The 22784-nt window shown below is 42.9% G+C and overlaps 1 protein-coding gene across 14 annotated transcripts in view; it reads right to left on the reverse strand.

The window, feature by feature from the left end:
- Positions 1 to 14151: 14151 nt before the first annotated feature.
- The window catches only part of KDM6A (lysine demethylase 6A), a 150757-nt gene continuing 142124 nt past the window's right edge, over positions 14152 to 22784 (reverse strand). For 7 of the 14 annotated variants that reach the window (XM_085048200.1, XM_085048015.1, XM_085047637.1 and 4 more), the window contains 2 exons: positions 19741 to 19867; positions 14152 to 18805 (listed from right to left, as the gene is read on the reverse strand). In XM_085048200.1, the coding sequence (XP_084904326.1) occupies positions 18509 to 18805; positions 19741 to 19867 (424 nt within the window). In that variant the 3' untranslated portion in view covers positions 14152 to 18508. The remainder of the gene's footprint in view (positions 18806 to 19740; positions 19868 to 22784) is intronic. The other 7 variants (XM_085048267.1, XM_085048078.1, XM_085048130.1 and 4 more) reach the window with 3 other exon arrangements.

Raw genomic sequence — 22784 nt, forward strand, 5'->3', positions numbered from 1 at the left:
CCCTCTTTCCTGGTTTCAGTCTATTTCTACATCATGGCTCTCTTCCAGAAAGAAAAACACATCCTTCACTGAGATCCACAAGGCTGTCTAACAACCTCTTTCCATCAGTTTTTCTTGAATCTGCCTGCATCTCTTGGGGTGTGGGTTCACCTGAGAGCTGGGTGTTAGCTCTGAACCCCTTTTCCTCCAGAGATTATCTCACCCTGTGCTGGGAACACAGAGCAAACAGAGGGGATGCTTGAGCTCAGCACGTCAGAGAACGCCAGCAGCAAGCTCAGGAAGAGTCCAGCATTGGGAAAAAGGACTGGGAGGTGTCACACAGGCTTTGGGAATTCAAGATTGTGCCCTGGTAACTCAAGATCCTAAAGAGCTTGGGGTAAGAACCACAAGAGCTGAGGTTTTCCTTTTCTGCTTGGACTCATTTGGCAAGGCAGCAGCAGAAGCCTTGAGACACGTAGCATCTATTTTTACAGGGCTTGATTCAAAGTTGTTAGAGCTGAGAGGAGTCTCCCCGCTGCTTTTAATAGGCTTTGATATGAAATTAAATAAAAAAAAAAAAACCACTCATGATTAAAAATAACAAAATTGTGGATTTACAAATTATTAAAGCATTGGGAATCTGTGTTCTCCACCAGTTTCTTTTCAGGCACTAGTTACAAAGGCCAGGCTCATGTAAAACTGTGACTAATAAACCAGCCATAAAATCAGTCCATGGCTCAGAGAACAATAATTTTCCTAAACTAAATCTCATTTCCCCATATTTCCCTGGCCTTCTTTTTTCTTTTTTTTTTTTTTTCATTGCCAATTTTTACTCTTAATATTTTCCTTTTTATTGGCAGTCAGATCCTGGAATCAGTGCCCACCCTGTCTGCCAGCTTCAGTCAAGCCTTCAAATCCTACTAGGCCAAGCTCCAAAAGGATGTGAAATTAACTTATAAATGGCAATTATTTAAAATCTAATCCTCCCCAAAAGAACTCTCAAGCAATTTTTTCCTCTCTGCGCTCGAGTTATTTCTGTCAGTGGCTTTGTTTGAGCCTTTGCAAACTGTTCCTGGTAACAACTTCAGTGTTTCCACAGCAGAACAAGAATGGCAGGAGAGATCTTCCACCAATCTCCCAGGCAGCCTCAGCATCTCCTTTATCTGTGGGTAGTTCAGAGCTGCCTTTATGCCCAGCTGCTTACCAGGTGTCTCTCTTAGTTGCCCACATCCCACGTATTTTTAAACTTTTCAGGTCAAGAAGTTTGTCAAATTGTATTTTTGGCCATATTTTGGCTACCAACATAGTTTGACTCTGTCATTTCTCTGGGGGTGGGAGCTGCTACCCATCCTGGGGGGTTGGAGATTCAGATTTCCCCTCCACAGCACTTATGGGTGATAATTTCCCAGCCCACTTTGCACAGACACACACATTCCCTTTGGCTCCCAGCTTCCCACAAGGGGCTACCCAGGAAATATTGTGGCATTTTGGAGAACTTGGAATCAGCACTCAACAGCTCCTGTCCACAGGAGCAGCCAGTCAAGCACATTTCATGCATCTTTCCAGCAAGCCTAGCCAACAGCAGTTGTTTGCAGGTGCTTTTTATTTTCCTCCTGGTTTTCTGAGACTTTAGGATGCACTTGGGTCCCATTTGCCAATTACTCTCTACAGCCAGGTGCTCTAGATGCTTTATTGCTAATTCTTCCTCAGCTTCTCCCATCATCCCATGAATCTGGAAAGCAGAGCTTCAACAAAAATATTGAATGTCATGAGATGTTATGAAATCACAAGAACTAGCAGTATGGTGTTCTGAATTGGCTCACCAAGACACATCAATTTGATTAATAGCTGAGTCTGACTGCTACTGTACCCTCTGTTCCCCTAATTCAGCGTTGAAAGGAGCTTGGTAGCCATCCTGAAACTAAAAACAAACAAACAGGAGTTTCAGGGAAAGGAAAATTAAATGAAACAGCTGCTCCAGGCTGGGGGGGTGGGAGAGGCATGCACTGTTTCTACATTACGGATTACAAAATATGGGCAGACTCACCTGGTCTCCTCACAGAGGGATGGTCTCATTCAGGGTGGGGGCAGTGGGGTTTTTAGGATGACCTAAGCACCTGACAAGAGACCCCCAAGGAAGGGTGAGGATGATCCAAAAGTCCAGAAAAAGTAAAGAGAGAAGAAAAAGGTGGAAAACTAGGGAGGGACACCTGATCAAGATCTTCAAACAGCTTCGTTTCAGTCATAGCTTTACTTGCAGCATCCTAAGTTTTTGCTCTTCTGGAGCAACGAGAAAAGTTCCTTTTCCCACAGGTCTCCAGCTGGAGCTCAGGGGTGATGCCTGCATGACAAGGAATCCCCAGCCCCTGCTGACACTCCTCATTCCTGACCAAAGGGCCATCAAAACCCCACCACAGAGATCCTCACCTCTCCCTGTCACCAGGATGGGGTGGGACAAGCTACAAAACCTCCCCATCCCTCCTGCATCCAGCAGCATTCCTGCATCCAGCAGCATCCCTCCTGCATCCAGCAACATTCAAGGGGAAGAGCAGGCAAACATTTCCTCAGTGGGAAAAGGACAATGAGCTCTGGTGAGAGCCAGAGCTGCACCTTCTTCACTCCTATCAGCTCACCCCAGAGCTTATCTTCCACCCTGAGCCCCTCACTTCTCTAGGGATCAAGAAGAATCTTGATCTGCCTGGGATTAGCATTTATATTGAAAAAAACCAAAAAACCCAACCAATCAACCCAACAAACAAACAAAAAACAACAAACAAACAACAAAAAAACCCAACAAAAACCCGCAAGATCTATTCCTTGCAACACAAAGTATAAATGACAATAGCTAGTCTAGAACAAACTCCTCAGGTGTTTGGAGAACAAGAATACACCAGCCTGCTCCCCAGGGACATGCAGCTCTAAAAGCAGCAGCTTGTCAGGTTTTTCAATGCTGTAGTACTACTCAGCAAGGATGCACAGAGCCACAGCCCTCGCCTCACACAGTTCATTTGCTACATTGCATGCAAAGATAGCTCTTTAGGCTTCACACCCACAGAAATGTCATGCAAGGTTCAGCATATTATCTGTTTGAAAAGGACCTTGTCAGTCACATGGGGATTTTTTTTTCCCCTTTCGGAATTTAAACATTCATTTGGATAAAGGCTTGTCAGATTCATTCCTTCAGTGATGCCTTAAAATAGTGGGTTTTCTTGCTTTGAAAAAAATAATCAAGACACTAGGAATAATCAGGGACTTTTCAGAGGGATTGAACCCTCCCTCTGTTCATATTCTTGGTGCCGAAAGAGAAGAGGGAAGATCACCTCTGGGTGTTCACTCCAGTCTGGCTGGAGCAGCTGTAAACATTTACTCATTTTTTCCCCACCACTCAAAGATGAAGATGGAGAAAAGAAAGTGCCTTTCTTTGTTTGCACTATTTCTACAAGCAAAACAAAGCAGGGAGTTGTGCACAGTGCAGGCACTGCTGAAGGGCAGGAGAGAAAGGTGCTGGAGCAATGATGCTGCTGGGGGCAAGGGCTGGGATTAAACACCTCTGTTCCCAGGCAGGGCACTTGTCACCATGTCAGACACCCCTGAAAGGAGTCACTGCATCACTGCTGGCATTTCAAATGGAAATCCCTTCAGCAGGTGGAGAAGGGATGGGAACAGTTGTCCAGATTTCAGGAAATCAATTATTTATCCCTTCCCATTCCCATTCCCAACACTGCTTGTTCTGCCTTTCCCTTCCCACCAGAGAAAGGACCCCAAGGGATGCTTTTGTTAGGTGAGGGATGCAGGGATCAAACCTGTGGGGTGTCAAAGGACAGGACAGATCCTGAGGAGCAGAGCCAGGGGTGATGGGGCCTTTCCATCAAATGGCTGCATTGCTGGGGACAAACACTGACAGGCGTTTCTCTTTGTGTCTGTGAGGGTGTGAAAGAAAAAAACAAATGTGTAGGAAGTGGTCTTGTTGAATTCTGTGAGTGAAATGACCGGAAACACATAACCCACAGCTGCTGACTTGTTTTATCAATGTGCTCAGGGAAAGGCTCTCTCAAGTTAAGCAGTTTGATTTTTATTTCAGCAGCAGTTCTGGGGTTACCAACCCCAGGGAAGGGCTGGCCAAACAGCAATGAACTTTATGGTTGCATGTTCCTAGGAAGGAGCCAAGCAGAGCTGTCTAAAAATACAGCTTTTGCATGACTGAAGGATTGCATGTGCAGCAATATAAAATTACTGGGGAAGGAGGGCAGAAAGAGTAGCTTCTGAATGGAGGACAGGAGTATGGCTATGACCTTGAGGTTCCACCAAAAAAATATATATTTATCCAAAAGAAGTCCAACCCCTCAGCCCTGGCAGGTCAAAGAGGAAGTTTAAAAGGTCAAAAGGCATGGAAACAACCAGGACTTTTCTAAATGGACCAGATCCATCAGAGGACTGTCATTCCCAGAGGTGTCCCTGTTCATGGGATTTTAGGAGAGGGCTTGTTCATAAATTTGATAGAAACACAGGACAGAGGACTCTCAATGATACAGAGGGAAAAATTAAGAATTACTGAAAAGCTGTGAGTGCCAAATCCCTCTTTTCCCTGCTGCACACCCAGATCTGTGAGCACACCCATTCCTGCTTGGAGAGAACCTTCTGGAGGCTGGATTTGCAGGTTGCAGGAACAGCTGTGAGCTGCTTCATATCTTTTTTTAAGCCATATATGGAGCCCAGTGGGAAAGTGGGATCTGCTGTGATCTCTGCCCAAGTTTCCCTTGAAGAGCCCTGCAACAGTGGGATCTCTTTAAAGACACCACATTAGCAGTTCACAGTCAATGTGTACTGACAATAAATAAGAAATACACACACACCCCCCAGGTGGCTAAACAGCAGCACAAGGGAGCGATTCTAACCACACAGACACCCTTCAAAAAGTAGAAATCAGATGCAGAAATTAGGCAAATTAGATGCAAGACTACAGTAAGGCAGCCCCAGAAGAGAAATCCAAGGAGCGACTTGCTAACAGCGTGGAGGCTGACAATGAACCCTTTCTCAAACACAGCAGAGGCAGAAAGTCTGCCAGGAGAGCTGCTGAGGCCAGCAGGAAATCTCAGCACAAGGCAGCCCAAGGAATGAAGAAATCAGTGTTTTGCAATGATAGTCACAGGCGGTGTTTCAAAGGAGAAATAGGAGTAAGAGCTTAAGTGAATCTGTTAAGACTAAAATCAGGTAAAGCCCAGCCCAGCCTCCCCCTCTGTGAGAGCAAGAAGCACAGAGGGAGGTTCAGATTTTGCTCATGCACTGAGGCTTTGATGCTGTTTTGTGGTAAAGAGTGTGAAAAATGGGTCTGGTGGAAAGAGCACCCAGTGGGTGCTCAGGGCATGTGGGACTCCAGCCAAGGCAGATGCTCTTCATGGGGAGAAAATCAGGAGCAGAGCAGAGGCTCTGAGGAGCTCAGCCTGCCAAGGGAGCCTAGGAAGAGCTGGAGTTTCAGCAGAGTGCAGAGGAAAACAGGATAACTGGGAGGGTTTTCCCAGGGCAGGTCAGCCTTGCAAGATGTCATGAGCCTGAAGGGAGATGACTGCCAAGGAATTCCCCACATCAGGGATTGTAGGGCTGTGGGAGGACACAGCAGGACAAGGATCCTTCTCTGTCTCATTTCTTACACTCCTCTTACACTCCTCCCCAAACACAACACCAGAGATTTGGCCCCATGTGCCCAAGTGGATTCCAAATGTCCCAGGCATGGCTGGAACAAGGAATGGGGCTGCTGGGGTGATGTCCCACATCGTGTTCAGGTGCCCACTTCTCATGGCCAGGGAAACATCTTTCTCAGTTAAGAAGGAGTCTTAAGTTTTGCAGTGTCTGTAAAATTAAATATGTGAATGATTTTACAATATTTATGAATAAAGCCATTGCAACATAGCTACTTAATGACTCACTGTCTTCTCAAGGAAACACCCTAATTTTTCACTGATATATCCTTTTGGGGAATTAAAACCCCAAACCAAACCCAGCTTCAAGGAAATAATCTTATCCTGATCCAAAGAAACCGTCTTAACATCAGAGTTGTGAGTAGGAGGGAGAGAACACTATGTAATGGCAATTGGGAGCTCTGAGATCCCAGATCTATTAAAGCACTGGTTTGCCAGATTAGCCACTTTGCATGCCTGGAAATGTTCATTCAGAGCAAACTTTCATCATAGTCAAAAGCAAGTTATCAGGCAAAAATGCATCTGGTTTAATTTTTGAGTGCTGGTACCCTCGAGAGACTTTTTATTTGAACATCTGAAACAGCTTTCAGTGGCTGTACATGGATTGATAGAGGTTTCTCTCCTCTCACAGAGTCAGAATGGTAGAAAAGAGTTGATCTGATCTTTGTTTGGTGTTTAGGGTTTGGAAACTTTGGCTTCAGAGAATTTGCGTTCCTCCTGGATGAAAACTGGTAGCTCAAGAAACTGTCCCTCCTCCCATCTCCTCATGTCATTCTTGGGTTTTTGGAGATTCTAACTTATTTTGGAGATATTAACAACAAAGTTGTCTTGAATGCAGAAACCATGAAGGAGGTTTCACTGCAAAAAAATGTAAATTCAACCCTTTCTAGTTCATTTCCTATTAACTGGATCACAGTTTTCTTCCTCTGCTGACCCAAAACAACTGGTCAATAACTTTGGGGGATAAAGGATGGAGGCAGAGGAGGGAAAGATGTCACTTGTGTGGCAGGGAAGTGATGATTCAGAGCATTTTAGCATAGCAAGAGGCAAATGTGAAAAAAAACAAATGGAGAACCACAAAGTAATTCAAGTCAAACCAACATTTAAAACAGCATTTTGGTAATGGGGACTAAGGTGGTGGAGCGTTGGAGGGACATTATGCCTTCAGTTTTTAAAACTTTAAAGACATTTAATGCTTTCTCAGACAGCCCAAACAAATGAATCACCTTGCAACAAGACAAATAAAAGCCTGTTTTAAAAAGAACTATTTTTCTTCCATTCCAGTGGGTTTGCCATTATCAGTGACAGGCACAGGTCTACCTAGAGTATTGAGATAATTGCTTTATGATATCCTCTGATCTGGAAGTTTCTCCTAATGCCAACCTATTCTTCAAACCCAAATTCTTCCTCCCCTCTGAGCATTAAATCCAACAGGAGAAGGTGATGAGCATGGCTGAGACACAAGGAGTGTGTCAGTGAATAGAAAGGCTGCAGTGGGGATGTTTGCCAGTGACAGCATGGAGATAAACGCTAAGAGAAAAGAGGAATTTTGAGAAGGAGAGAGGAGCACAACCACTGAAAAGCACCAAAATGAGCACACAAATGAGGCATAGGAGACATTCAAGAAGCAAAGAGATTTGCCAGAATAGAGAGAAAGAGGGTTTCTTCTCTGGCAGATCTCAAGCAAGATAGCTTGCCAAACAAACTGGAAGAGGAAGGAGGTGCAAAAAAAAGACACAGAGCAGTGAGCAGCACTTCCTCTCTGTGTGAGATTTTTTTTTTTCCCTGTGTATTCAAGTTTTTGAAAGCAGTCACACCACTCAGCTTCTGGAAGATGAGAAGAAATGCACGTCCCTTCTCCTCAGGCACAGAAAAACCCACTTTTTTAAACTCATATATCCACTGCTGCCCTGCAGCCACCGTCCCTGCAGTGCAGGGGCTCCCTGGGCAGAAACACCAAGTGTGGGTAACCACTGGCAGGGAGGAAAGGAAACACTGAACCGAGATGCTCCACCCCTCCATCCTCTCTCCAGGTACCAAAATCTGCCAGCACAAACCTCCTCATTCCTTCCCAAGGCCCTTTCTCGGCAGAACTCGGAGGCTCGGGAGAGAAAACACCACATTCCTCATTTTCCTGGCAGCACCATCAGCCTGGCTGGTGATGAGCAGCAGGGGAAGAAGGTGCTGAGCTGCCCCAGCACCTCTGGCTGCCCCTGGGATGAGCTGCTGGGGGGGGACAAGGTGGGTGGTGGGCAGTGGATTGTCCTTCCTGCGAGCCCAGGGGATGGGAATGTTTCCATGCTGGAGGCCAAATTGATTTTTCTAGCGCAGTTTCCACATGGATGCACAGCTCAGCAGTGTCCAGCAGCACACCCCAAGCATCTGTGGCCACAACCCCGAGGGAAGGAAGCCATGGGTTGTGCTGGCAGGGCTTGGGGCTCTCACCCTGCAGGCGCCAGCAGGACTGGAGGGTGGAGAAACACCAGAGAGAGCTGGAAAAGGCAGCTCCTGGCACTCCCAGGGCAATCAAATACCTATTCACACACAGCAGCACTTCATTCATATGCTGCCTTGTGTTCTCCCATCTCGTGGTTGTGTAAATAAGCCATAGAGAGCATTAGCCATGGTATTCTTCATAACACAGCCGTAATTGCTGGAGGCTCCATCGAGCTCTGTAAACAGCATTTTGCACTGATTTTGAAAATTAGGAACTGAAGTTGCACTTATGATAATTGCCAATTCGTTTTGCTCGGTGCTGGAAAGCTCATTGCACCTTTGCTTTTCACGTTGTAGCTGCTGATGCAGCTTCTCAAAGGTATCATCACTCACTGACACATGTATTATTTCTCTGTTAAACCTCAGAACTCAGGGGGATCACCAAGAACTCAGTCAAAGAATCTTTTGACTGCCAAGACTTTTTCCCTGCCAGAATTTGCTCTTTTTCTTCTTCGTTTGCTACATTTAAAAAATTGTATACTTGCACTTCTCATAAAAACTGGTTTTTTCCCCCATCTTTAATTTTTATTTTACAGGGAAAATGGCTGTATCTGTATTAGAGATAACCCTGTAGAACTTCTGACTGCAGAACACAGGTAAAACCTGAAATCAAAGAATCACAGAATCATTTAGGTTGGAAAAGCCCTCCAAGATCATCAAGTCCAACCTTTGACCAAATACCATCACATCAACTAAACCACAGCACTAAGTACCACATTTAATTGTTTCTTGAATCCTTCAGGGTGACACCACCACGGTCCTGGGAAGCTCCTTCCAAAGCCTGAGAACCCTTTCAGTGAAGAAATTCCTCCTGAGAATGAAGATGCTGAAGGAGGAGTTAAATGTGAGGTTTCAACTTAACTTAGAATCACATGGTTAGAACACCCAGTTCAGAGCACACAGACAGCAATTTTCCTTATCCATGTTTAGGAATACAAAAATCTCATTGCATTTGAGTGCAGGAATGGATAATGATGAAGGAAACCTAATCCATGTGGAGCTGAGTATTTTTCTCCCTAGATGTCCATCTGCTCCTGATCTGCTGTGGGTTGGTTCTTGGCCAAAGCTCAGAATTTTGCTGCAAAACCTGTGCCATGGGGCACCCCTGGGCTGAGCCCACACTGCTATTTCTCAGTAACATTATACACCATCAACCTGTCACTGAAACAAATTTTTTATTTTTAAATCTCCCAGCCAGGTATCCTCTATCCTCCCCCTTATCTGATAGCTGCATATCAGCATCCCTGAGCTTCCCAGGCACTTCTGCCTCCTCAAGCACCACTACCATCACTTTGCCACCAAAAAACAAACCTTCCTGGGTGCTCTCATGAGGTTTCCAGGGTTGCACCAGCCTGGGAGGTAGAAAGATGGGCAGAGTGTTAAGGAGCAGCAGCCCTAAACCCTCTCCAGCACGTTCCCAGCTCCTGCTGTCTGCCCTGCCAAGGGACTGGGGAGCACCCAGCCCTGCCCTGGGCTCTCCTCCAGCAGGACTCAGGGAAAGCTCTGGGAGCTCCTGTGCTCCCAAAAGGTTCACACAGTCCAGGGGACCTCCTGAGCTGCTGCTGTGCTGTGCCAGGGCTGGAATAATCTGCTCTTCTGTGCCAGCTGAGCCAGTTCTTCCCACTCCTTCCTCCTCATGCCCAACACAGGACCTGGGAGAGCTGCTCTGTTTGCAATGGATACATCCCTAAATCAGCATTTAATCCAGGACAGCAGAGACAACACTGGCACCTCAAGCAGGACAAAGTCCTGCACATAAATACAGAGCCGTGAGTCTGTCCTGAGCCTGCCAGAGCTCCCCTGGAATACATCTACAGATCTTCAGCTACGAAGATATTTGACCTTTAAAGAGATCTTTGACTACTAGAACTGCAGCAAATGCTCTTATCACATTGCACTGGACACCCTGCCCAGTACTACTACCCCAAAAAAAACCCACATTCCCCCATACTCCCCCCAAAATACCCCAAACCTGTGGCAACTGTGACTGGCTGTTAATTGTTGTCCTTGGATTTTTTCACAGCCCAAATGAGGCTGTTCCTGGTGGCTGCAGTAGTCAATGCTCACTCCTACCTGAGGACCACTTTGGTTCTTAAATAGGTCATTTTTGCACCCACCTGAGCCTTGCTTGCAGACAGGTGACCAAACCCTGTTTGCACCCACTGCCCACTGCTCAGCCTTCTCCAGCTGCCAGAAAAGTCCTTCAAGTTACTGCAGTGAAGGTCAGCCAGGCTGTGGAACAGCCCACTGGCAGTGATGTTTTGGGGAAGAAACAACCCCAAACCCCTAAATTTTACATATGCTAAAATTGAACTGATTAAAGCTCCAGCAGCATAGAGGGCATGAATCACTTGTTGCACTCAGCATATGGCATTGACAGCTAGAGCTGACTGACCACTGACACAGGAAAAGCCCAGTTTCCTCAAAGGACTGCTCAGTTTGCCACTGATTTGGTGATGGAAAAGTGCAGAGGAGGAAAGGGCTGAAAACACTGTTTATTCCCATTCTTCCTTCTCTGTGCCCAGAAGGCTTAACTAAATGATAGCCCAGCCACATCACTGCACATATCTTAGGCTACTTTCTTCTCTGTCTTCTCTTGTGGTGTCCCTTCCTGACCCTTTCCATGATTTTAACTTTTTGCATGTACTTGGGGCCAACTCTCTCATGCCACGTTTCAATGCTCCCATGGACTCTGGCAAAGGCTGAGCTGTGACTCCTTCAACAATCTTCCAGCTCTGTGAATTACAGGACTCAGTGCTTTAGCCCATTTGTTTAACCATTAGCTCATCCATTAACCCTTGCCTGGGATTTTGCTACTTTTAAATCGCTCTGTCCTACAGCTTGAAAATACCTTCTATGAGAAAAAAACTGTGGGATGTATAATTTGAGAGCAGTGCTCCATCCTAACAGTGGAATGTGCTGCCTTCTGTGAGAGGGGAACCACTGCCTGTTGGGAATTTGGGGCTGGACAGATTTATCCAGTGATAAATCCATTTCCATCCCAGCTCCATGAGTGTCCCAACTGCTGTGTGTGCTCACTGCCCCACTGCTCCCATGCAGGGGCAGCAGAAATTGCATTTTAACCCTTTAACAAGGCAGAAGCTGGCAGTGACCTGTGAAGCACTGACACTGCTGCCTAGGTGGGGCTGGGAGCTGAGCCCTCCCTGCTGTCACTGAGGTGTCTCTTCCCATCTCCCAACCCTTCAGTTTATGGCTTCCCAAAGTAAAAAAGGATATACACACCTCACCCCACACCTATCTTTGAATCTTTTAGTGAGTGCTAACTGGTACATCTCATTATTCCCTTATTCCCAGTGTGGTGGGAGAGGCCAGCACTGCTCCTCCCAGGCACAGCAGCTAACAGGGTCCCACCTGAGGTGACAGGGACAGCTCCTGTGGGGCTCAGGGAGGGTTCCTGTGTTCCTAGTCCAGACACAGAGCAGTGCTGCACCCCTCCTCACACATCCTGTCACCATGGGGACTCTGCCCAGTGCCTGCTTCCCTCTCCTGTTTTCAGCTTTCCATGGAGTTTCTAGCACCAAGGAGGAAATGTCCTTTTCCACTTCCCCCCAGTGTCCTGCTCTGCCCTGGTTTTGGAGGAATGCCATTTTCCTGGAATGAGGCTGCCCTCTGCTCTTCCCCTGCCCTCACTGTTGCCTTGCTGGCACCCTGTGCTCTCCTCCATGGAGCCCTCAGGCAGCAGCCCTGCACTGAGCTCACCTGGAGCTGAGCTTCAGCTTCATTTCCCACCTGAACTTGTCTGGGCATCACCTGCACCCTCCTTCCTCTGCTCTCAGCACCAGCACAGTGCAAACAGTCAGCACTGCTTGGCTTTGACCTGTCCCAGAGGTAAATTCTCACACTCATCAGCCTTTTCTGCATGCACTCTCTGCTGGAGTGCTCCTCTGCCTGTTCCCATGCTGGCTAAAGCAGCCATGGAAGATCACAGAGTCATATTTGTTAAGATGTTAGGATGGACTGTAGAGCTCACCTAGTCCCAACCCAGCCATGGGCAGAGACACCTCCCATCACACCAGGTTCCTCACAGCCTTTATCCAAGCTAGTTTCGAACACTGCCAGGGATCCAGGGGCAGCCACAGCTTCTCTGGACAACCTGTGCCAGCCTCATACCCTCACAGGGAAGAGTTTATTCCTAATACCTAAGCTAAATTACCCCTCTTCAATTTGTAACCATTCCCCCTTATCCTGTCACTACAGTTCCTGACAAACAGCTCCTCTCCAGCTTCCCTGTAGCCCCTTCAGATGCTGGAAGGTGCTGTGAGATCTCCACACAACCTTCTCTTCTCCAGGCTGAACAGCCCCACCTTTCTCAGCCTGTCCCCATAGGGGACATAGAGCTCCAGTTCTCATTGTCAGCTTCCTGGCCCTTCTCTGAACCTTCTCCAACAGTTCCACATTGTTCTTATGGACAATTCATTCTTGCATGAAGCTTCCCTTCCACACTAATCCACTGACCCATCATGGCTCTGCTCTGGCCCCAGACAAAATGGTTCTGACCCAGGGGAGCTCAGGCTTACACACCCTCCTCCCTGCTAACCCCTGCACCAAGTAACACATCTGAATCCCTGCCCAGGATCAGGGCAGCAACCAAGGATGAGCACCCTCTTCCCTATGGTCTTGGTTGAACCCTTGCATCTTCCTTGTCCCAAGCAATAAATCTACCTGTGGCCAGGATATTGCCAGCTGTGGTGTCCCCAAGCCTTGCCCACCCTTGAGCCAAGAACCTGCTAAACCTGAGCCAAGCTGTGCTCATGTAAGCATCATCATTAAATGACACTTGCAAAGTCCTTCTTCCACCTAAAAAGGCCAGGTTCAGGGTACTTTGTGTTTAGGATCAACAAGTTCTCTGCCTCAGAAATTCAGGAAGCTTAGGGAATTTCCTGTCAGTAGATACTTCTCACTTTCTAGACTTTTATCTAAATACTTCATATATAGACACCAACATCACTCCTTCTAAACTGTAACCACTGGTAGGACTTCTCCAAAAGAGCAAAGATAAACTGCTCCCAAGTTAGGCACCCAAAGGAATGCTTTAAAATCAAATGCTCTGTTGAATGTATTTATGGAAGGACTTAATTCAGCTCAGAAACACATGACTATTTATTTTTGCCATTTAAGGGATCCCTTTTTGTCAAGCTCCTCCAGGACAGTTCTCAGATCCACAGCTCAGCAGCAAATGTTGCTATTTCTTTGTAATTCCTTCTTATCTGTAGTTCAAATTTTACTATTTTTTTAACACCCATTTTTATCTCTGGTTTTATCCATCCCCTAGTAATATCATTCTTCTATTAGCCTGTAACTTTTAGAAAATTCTTGCAACAAATGCCATTTCTTTGGCCACTTTCATCCTTTGAAATCAGAATCACCTGCAGGTAATGCTCAGCTGTGGAGCTCCAGGGCTCCAAGACCAAGATTCCTTGGAAAGTGAGCCAATTCCCTCAATTCAGCTCCAGACTCCAGCTTCCCCCACCCTGCCCAACTCCTAGTGCTTGGCAACACCCAGAGATTCCAAATGCTTCACTTGGCCTCGTATGCTTCATAATTGAAGAAGCAGAAGTGCTTCTTAAGAAGTACAACTGATAAAATATTAACTTGTGCTTTTTTAATAAAACGAAACAAAAGCATTCTAAATCATAGCAGCTTATAGATCCAAACTGTCCATCGCTTAGGAGCAGAGTGTGATTAAGAAGGATGAAAACTGCAAAATATTAAAGCTCTGCAGCAATTCAAATTCACAACACCTTCCCACAGCACGAGCCATGTTGCCTGATGCTCTACTGATTTGGTCTACTTGCTCATTGGCAAAATACAAATATTCTTCCTTGGTAATGCCATATCCCTCTTTTCCAAAGGGGAGGAAAGGTACAAAGCCCTTTTGATTAGCACACAGTAGCTCTTTCCCTAATTAGCAATGTTCTTTTACAGCACTGAGAAATGAGGACCTTTTGTTTACCATTAGTTGAGGTAAGTGTATCTTGCTTTTATTTGGGTTTAAGACTACTTTAAAGGAGTAGCTTTTCAGTTGCAGCATGGTTTGTCAAGATTACAATATTTATGACTGCATAAAATACATAAGTAAAAAAAAAAAATTATGATTTGTAGAGTTTGTTATCAAGAGCTGAGACTTACATCTTTACAGAACTGCAAACACTGGCTTCCTAACTGCTAGTTGATAATTTTGCTGGCAAGAGCATTTTGTTACGCTTTTCTTTCATCTCTACACCCTTTTGTCCAACTGCTGTCAGAACTAGCAAGAAATTCAGCTCTAACTGTGGTTAAACTGTTGTAACAGCATTAGATAAACTGTGCTGATTCTTCATTAAAACACCCTTCGTTTGAAGCTACAACATAAGAGGCGATTCTTTTTGTTCAGAAGGAACTATCCGCATGCTCTGTGCCTGGAACACTTCACATTGATTACAAAAAATTTAACAATGCAATCACTAACATACCCCACTAATGAGAACTCATGAGAAACTGTTCGATGCAGAACCCTCTGCATCAGTCAACTCTGATCGATAAGAAAGCTATCAATTTTGAAATTTAGATTTAATGCATTTTCAAGAAGCTAATGAGAAAGGAGCAACTTAAAATAAATACCATCATTAAAACTGCAAACTGTTACAATGATATATTATAAACTTGTCCTAAATAAACCTAGTGCTTCAAAAATTTACCAGTGAATTCGTATTACAAAATATGTGAAAATACAATAGAATACCACAAAACAACGTCCTTTTTTTTGGGTCAACAGTGACGCCAAGATGACTCACCCTTAACTTTGAAAATTGTTAATAGAACATATTGTAATATATAAGTTGCAATTTGGTTGAAATCTAGAGAACATCCCCACCAAAACTCAATCTTCTTCATTCCTCCTCTAAAACTAGTGCCAAACTTCCTGTCAAAGTTGGTATTTTCTCGAAGAGCTTTAAAATTTAGCCGTTACTTATTTTCTACTACTACATTTTGGCAGCAACTATTTATTGGTCTGTTATTGCAAAAAGTGCAATTTAACAATAAACCAGTCTGAAGGTCATTCTATGTCTTGAGGATACATACCATATATTTCTTTAAAAATAATCATACTTTTGTAAGCAATACTTTACAGTAGACACCTCAAATCTACCATAGATGTAAAACTTAAAACGAGAAAAATTTAATCTCTAAATCTTTATACACATATTTATATTCGAGTTTCTATATATATTATATATATACACAAGCACAAGAGTATATATAAAATATATATAATCAGATTCAAAAAAGAACAAAAACTGGGCACTGTACATAAAATCTTTTTAAAACTCAAACAATAGAAAAACTTTAAACATTAAACAATTTTAATAAAAGTTTCTGTACAATGCTAAGCAGTTTTATTTACATATAGAAAATGTAATAGGAGTAGTGTTTGAAATTACAGAACTCCTTAAAATTTCAATGGCAGGTAATCTGGAAAAAATAACAGCATTCCATTCACAAATATTTTCAAGCAATAAATATGTATTTATAAATAGTGTAAATTTACATCAAGATTAGAAACAAAAATCACAAATCTGAAGTTTATTCCTTAGTCTATGTGCAACCCATTTATCTTTGTGACTTGGCTGTTAATTGTTTTAAATTTTATTTAGGAACCAAAAGTGTAACCGTCATGGTTTCAAAACAAGACAGAAAAACATAAAAGCAGTAAAAAATTTGTATCACCTAACTCTTCACATTAAAAAAAAAAAAAGGAAAAAAAAGAAAAAAAAAAAAGTTGCCCAAAGAAAGACTTAAAATTTCTAACTACCTTACAAAGAAATGACCAGCTAAGCTAGTACTTTTTCCAAGGGAAATTCTGAAGGGGGAAAAAATGGATGAAACCAACTCATCAGCCCAGAAACAGAGAAATACAAAAGAGGTGGTCTTCAAGTCAGTAGTCTGTATAATGTTGCCAGTTTTGTCAGATATATACAAAACATGGAATTATTTTTTTGAAGTACAGCTGGATGAGCTTTATTTGTTTTGAGTTCTGGAGTAGGAGGCAGTGCTCTCTCCTGTCCAGTTGGTTGACACTCCGCACTTGGAAGGTTGCATAGACACAGCTTTCAGCCAGCAGCCTTACGGGATAGCTACAAAAATCAGTGGTGCAGAACTGGGTCACTTCCTGAATATCAGAAAAGTTTTCATTTAATGTCCATGAAAAAATGTCAAGATGAGGAGGATGGCAATGGAGGAGCCTGAAAGAGAAAACATTAAATTACCTTTTCTACAAGGGTGCAAAACTCTGTGTTTAACCAAGACCTGCACAAACTGTAACCATGAGAGTTCAAAGTCACACACACTACTCTTTTTACACTTCAGGACTCTTTTGAGTGGATACTGGCATTTTTTTTCCAACTTACTCAAACACAACATGTATTTTATGAACACTCTGAATCAGGATTTTGCCTGCACTGCAGACTGGAGTGTGCTGTGGGGATGTCTGTGTTAATATGATGTGAGCAGCCAAGACAATCCCACTGTGGCAGCAAAGAGCTCCATGGGTCCTCAGTACAGATGTATCTTTATACACTCTAAAACAGGGATTCTCAACCTGTTTACCAACGGGGTGATGGTCCATTTGTGGCTCTCCAAAGCCCTTGTGGGCTTCACTTTCTCTCATCCCTTCTCCCTGAACAGTAACACACCCCCCTGAGGTTAAGGTATCTGTGGAAAGAGTCTTGGATTCTGACATGGGGACAAAGTGCCCCAAGAGTGAAGTGAGGTGTCTTGCTCCTGCCTGCTGTCTAGAAGACACCTAACTGCTTCAAATATTGCACTTTGTAGCAGTACTGAGTCTTTGATGGCATTTCATCCTCTTTTCCTGCCCATTAAGAAGCTGCTCACAGTCTTTTTAAAGACACTTTAGATCATACCAGAGTACCCAGCTATGGAACTCTAATGCTGGCTGATTCCTTGTCTTTGCTCCTGGTACTTTACCCCAAACAGAGTCTCCCTGTTTGGCCTATTGCACCTTTGCCAGTAGAAATTATCCTGTGACTTACAACAAACCCTAACTGTCCTCCTACATCTGAGAGATGTCACTTCTAGGCTATGACTCTCCCCAATCAAGTCTGTATCCCCTTTAAAAGCAATGAATGGCACACCAATTTTGTCCAAGAACGATCATCAATGTCCTTCAGGGCCCCAGCCTCAGGTTTTGGTGGGGGAAGGAGCTACTCACAGGTTGAGAACCCTTGTTCTAGGGACAGCATCATCACTGTTACCTATATAATGTGTAAGCACAGAAAACAAAGTACCCCTCCCTCCCTCTCATCTCCATACAGAAACATTATTCCCCATTTCCACTCAACTGGATGAAGTATCTGAGAACAGGTGTTTATTTATATGCTTTTCTATAACAGATCATCGCTTTGAAATTGCAGCATTTCACAGACTATAATGACAGTGACCTCATAGAAGTGTGAACTGCAGTTCAAGCAGCCCAGACTCTGTAGGACTAATGAAGAGAATTAAATTCAGAGGACATGGTCCCACACTGTCACCAGCCTCAACTGCTGAACCTTGAGGCCTTAATATCAGCGGGTCACAACTTGGCATGCTACCAACACAGGAAATATCTAAACACACATTTTCTGCAGCACCTGGAAATGAATCAAAAGGCACAGCCCTCAGTGGGCTGTTGTGTTAAATTCAACATGAAATTCCCATAACACTTAGTCCAATGTTTGTCTCCTTCAACAGAAAGCCAAGGCTTATATAAATACATCCAGCATCGCTTTCATCGTGGTTACAAAAAAAGCCATCTTTGCCTGGAACAATGAAACCTGGGTGAAATGTTAGGACAGTTGTGCTGACACAGTTCAAAGCAGGAGGCTGCCATATATAGCACAGAGCTATAATGGCAAAGAGGCTTTTTGCTTTAAATTGAAATGCAAAGGAGGCCCCAAGCCAAGAGACAGAACTGTTTGAGAGCATCCACTTGCTAAGCAGAAGGACAGTGCTGATTTGGGAGGGGATGGGTGGGGAAGGGGAAGGAAGGGTCTGAGTGCATAGGATGCTCTGCTGCTATACTGACTTCATACCACAACCAATGTATTAGAGATGCTCTTGAACCTGGTGCTAGTTTCTCCAAGCTTCACTGTCCTGATTCTTCCCATCTCCATCTGATCCAGTTATGGTCTTCAGGTGATCTCTATTGGATTTTTAAAGCCACAACTTTATGAATTGTAACATCATACTTTTCCTGAAAACTCAGTGGTTATGTTCTGCAGTAAGTTACTGTAGTATTTCACACAATTCTGACTCTTCAGGTTTTTGTTCTGCAAATATCACACACAACCCAAACCTCCATTTGAATCAGAAAGTCCACGGTACTCGTACAAGGGAGCACCAAGACAGTCTACAACTGCTTTACAAATTATGTATTTATGCACCCACGTATTAATTTGACTTACTAATGTAAATTGATCATAGACTTGCATCAAGTCCTCCATTTTGTACTGTTCTAGCACCACAAAGTTTTCCAGGTTCGTGCTTATCTTTCGTGCACAGTCTTGGCAATGTACAACATAGGTCTTTCGAGAATTGCTCTCACTAGTGACAAAAAGCAGATCAAAGACTTCCACCTATTAGACAGAAAACAGAAAGCCAAGCGTTACAATTTTATTTTAAAAAAAGTTAAAGCCACTAAAACTGTGTTTTCTTCAAAACTTACAACCTTACTGTGTGCATGCAAAGAGAAAAATTAGATTTGCTCAAGGAAAATCTATTCTCCTAAGGCTCAGGCAGAAAAGTGAAACAGTGTAAACCCACTAATATTACACTTAGAATGTCTGCATGAGCAGCACCACGGGAAAGCTTTGGGTCAATATTGACAAAGCACGATTCATTTGCTGAATAGGGGTTACTCAGTAAGGTGGGGATTTAAAACAATTATACCTATTTTTCCTTTTTACTGTCTGCAAAAGAAGTTTGTTATTTATTTCCTTACTACTGAGCCACATGCTCATCCCTGCCCAAGAGGCTCAGTCAGAGGATAACTAGAAACTGATTTTCAGGGGTAGGAAAAAGTTATTTCCTTTTAAGCTTCATGAAAACTATTATCCAATACTTTAAAACAACTATTAACAGGAAGTAGAATAAAAAATTTCATCAAAAAGGTATGTCCTGCACAAAAAAAGGACTTAAATTCTCTCTCTTTTGGATGTGTTGTTGCCTTCTGAAATGAAGACAGATACACCTTTAAAATGAAGCTCAGCAGATCAAATTATATGCAGGAAGGGATAGCAACATTTTATAATAACTGAGAATTGAAAATCGACCTAGTGAAAAACAATGTTGTGGAAGTACTGTGGGAGAGCCTTCAGCAAAATACAACCTTTGTCTAGAAAAACACCTGGATGGCTCTTTGAAGGCACTACTGCATCACATAGAAGTGCTTACAGCACAGAGCAGATGCTGCAACTTAAAAGCAAAATTTAACCATCATCAGCAACAACAGAAAGGGTACAATTTAAATAAATATTACAGGAGTAGATGAGCTCAACACGTTTTTACTGACCTCACAAATGCTACAGTAATGAGCTGGCTCGTCCTTTGCTCGTCCATGCCAGACAATCTCCTTTCCTGCAGCAATCAGAGCTTCCCTCAGTGTCTGACACTGTTTGAGAGTTCTTAACAGGCAGTACCTGCAACCAAAATCAGTTGTGTGGTCAGTTCAACATTCAACTGCACAGCAAGACTCAAGGAGGCTTCAGTTTCTTCCAGGACCCTGTACTTGGAGCTTGCTCTTCCTCTGGGATTTCAAAAACAGCTGCCTAGAAAGAATCACTGGACTCAGACTTAGGGAGAAGTCAGATCTTGTACTTATGGACCTCTTTCAGGAGTGCCCCTTGCCCTGCAAACAGGCTGTACCTTTCATTTTTGACTGAAACACATGAATGCTCTTTTTAAGCACAACAGAACAATGTGTTTTCAAAAGCAATCCATGTATTTTATTTTGAACCATAAATTTGTCAGCAAAAAGTTGGCTTGAACTGCCAAGTTCAACATAGCTGTTTACGTTTTGTGTGACTATAGCCTAATCCAAAGAACTGTTTTAACATCCCAAAACCCCTGTTACTTCCTCAGCACTATTAAACTTTTTTATCTCAAGTTTTCTGAAACCCCAGCTTCTGACAGGAATCACTTCAGACACAGTAGAAACAGAATCTCTGAAAATGCATCCTATCCCATGCAAAAGGAAAATGAACAGACAAGCTGGTATTAGAAAAAAACCAGAATTAACACAAAAAAAAATTTCTAACACTTATTTTGTGAATGAAGAACTGTTCAAATGTCAAACTGAAATCCATAATTCCCTGTCATACCCTCTGTAAAGGCAAAAAAAAGTAAGTAATTTTATTGTCACAATTTTATGCAGTTTTCTTCCTTACAAGAAAATGTAACTTGTTTTCTAGCATTTTATGAGCTACATATGTTCTTCAAAAAAAGCTGGCAAAATAGGTCGCCAGATTTCTAAATTACAATGTTATTTACAATAATTTTAGCTCTCAGCTATCCTATTTATTTGAGCTGCAGCCTTTGCAGCCTTTAATTTTCTCCTCCACGGGGTGGTTACGTTACATGCTCATTAGATGCAGAAAGAAGATTGAAAAAAATTATAGGTAAAAACAAACATTGGACAGAAAACAAAGTGCTCAAGAGTTCTATCAAGTGTTTTCAACTTGATCCATCTCCCATTTTTAAACCTTAAACATGTAATACATACATTCTGTATTTAAGAAAACCACATTTCTTTCATGTGTTTCCAAGTAGTTAATAGAATCTTGGGATTTTGAAATACTCTCCTCTTGTTTTGCACTCAAACTGTTCATCTTCACAAAAAACAATGGCTTCACTAATACCCTCACTGTAAGGATAACACAAAACTTAAAAGTGTGAAATAACCTTAAAAGATCCCATTCTTCTCTTCTGCTGTTACCTGGGAAAGTCTTTGGGCATCCCAAAGAGCACCTGGAAGCACATCTGTACACCTGCCACCATTGCTCTCCACTCTGGACTTCCAAAAACTCTCTTGAAGTGTTATTTTCAAGGAGTTTTCTATTGTTAAAGTTGTGAAAAAAGAGCTGCCCAAAATGTAACCACTTATAACACTGCTGCAATGTTTGCCAGATTTGCAAACAAAGCAGGAAACAATAGCTTGAAGGTGAACTCCCCTTTCTTGGATAAAATTCAGGTCCTAGTAATGGCACTTGAAAACCGAAATGTTAACTATTTAATGTGTTTGAGGATGGGAGGAAGGATACAAATTATCACAGTGAAAATGCACCACAATTTCCTGAAGCTTGGGAAGCCTAAGGAAAGCCAGAAAGGTGCCTAGCAAAGTGAGTGTGCAAGTTCAGTGGGTCAGCTTTTAGTATTGCAGGCCTGTTTTTATTCTGGTTCAACGAGAATTCAGCTGGAAGAAAATCTAGACCATCTCACTCTCAAATTCTCTGCAGGCATGGTATAAAGATATGACTAAATCATGTCCAGTCAAATTCAAATATTTAACAGAAGAGGATTTAAAAATGGACATAATCCTGATTTATTCTAGGAGGGCAGTGAGAAACCCATTTGAATATTTAGATATTCAGTAAAACTTCTCAAAAGTGCGGAGACCATCCCAATGGCAATGCAGAACTGACCTCTCTGTACTTTCCAGTAATACATCTCCCCTAATACTGAAAAGTATTTTACCTAACTTCAGGATTTTGTGCAAAATAATTTCTCTCATGTCATGTTCTTCTACATTTCTGAAACTATTTTTGTAACAGAACTTAGTATTTCAGTTACTTTGGAATTAATTTTTTAAGCCTTTATTACTACGTTCGCTCTACCTCTAAAATTCTTCTCTTCCTCAGATGCATTTGTAAAAGTCCTTCTGGCTTCCATCTCAGAGGTTTGCAAGTAATTTTTCTTTTCTTGAGGGCTGTCCTCCCTCAGCCAAGTTTTAAATATTTTTTTTCTGCTGTGTTCCTGCTCACGATTCTACTGTTAAAATCAAATCTTTAAAAAACATCTCATGAGAAAGTTTCAGGTTTTGCTCTTTGACTTTCATCTAGCAAGACAGCACTGAACTGCACATTAACTGAAAATATAATGAGGCATCAGATTTCTTCCAAAAGCAAAGTTTCCTTCTATTACTTTTTCCCTTCTGCTGCTCCATTTCTTTTCATCACTAATCTGGTTCCCAATATTTATATCTATGCACAAATTTTAGTTTATTGCCTCTGCAGTGGTTACTCTCACACAACCCACCAAGACATATTTGTATTTATCTTTCAAATTAAATTAGAAGCTACTTTTCATCGTTTTCCAAGAGGTAATCTTTTGTACTATGCTGACACCTAAGAAGCCCCAGAGAGAGAAGTCAAAACCTGAACACATCATGTATCTTTGACGTGCAATTTTAGACAGACCTGTGCTTGCCAAAAAGATGACAGCTGTGTCACTTATTTTTATTTTCTCATGACAAATGAAGTCAGCTATCCAAGATGAAATTCCACCAGCTCTATCAAAAATGACTGTTTTTTCAAGCATTTTCATACCCATGCACACACT

This window comes from Lichenostomus cassidix, chromosome 1 (genome assembly GCF_008360975.1).
Source record: "Lichenostomus cassidix isolate B80296 chromosome 1, HeHo_3.0, whole genome shotgun sequence".
Classification (NCBI taxonomy): Eukaryota; Metazoa; Chordata; class Aves; order Passeriformes; family Meliphagidae; genus Lichenostomus; species Lichenostomus cassidix.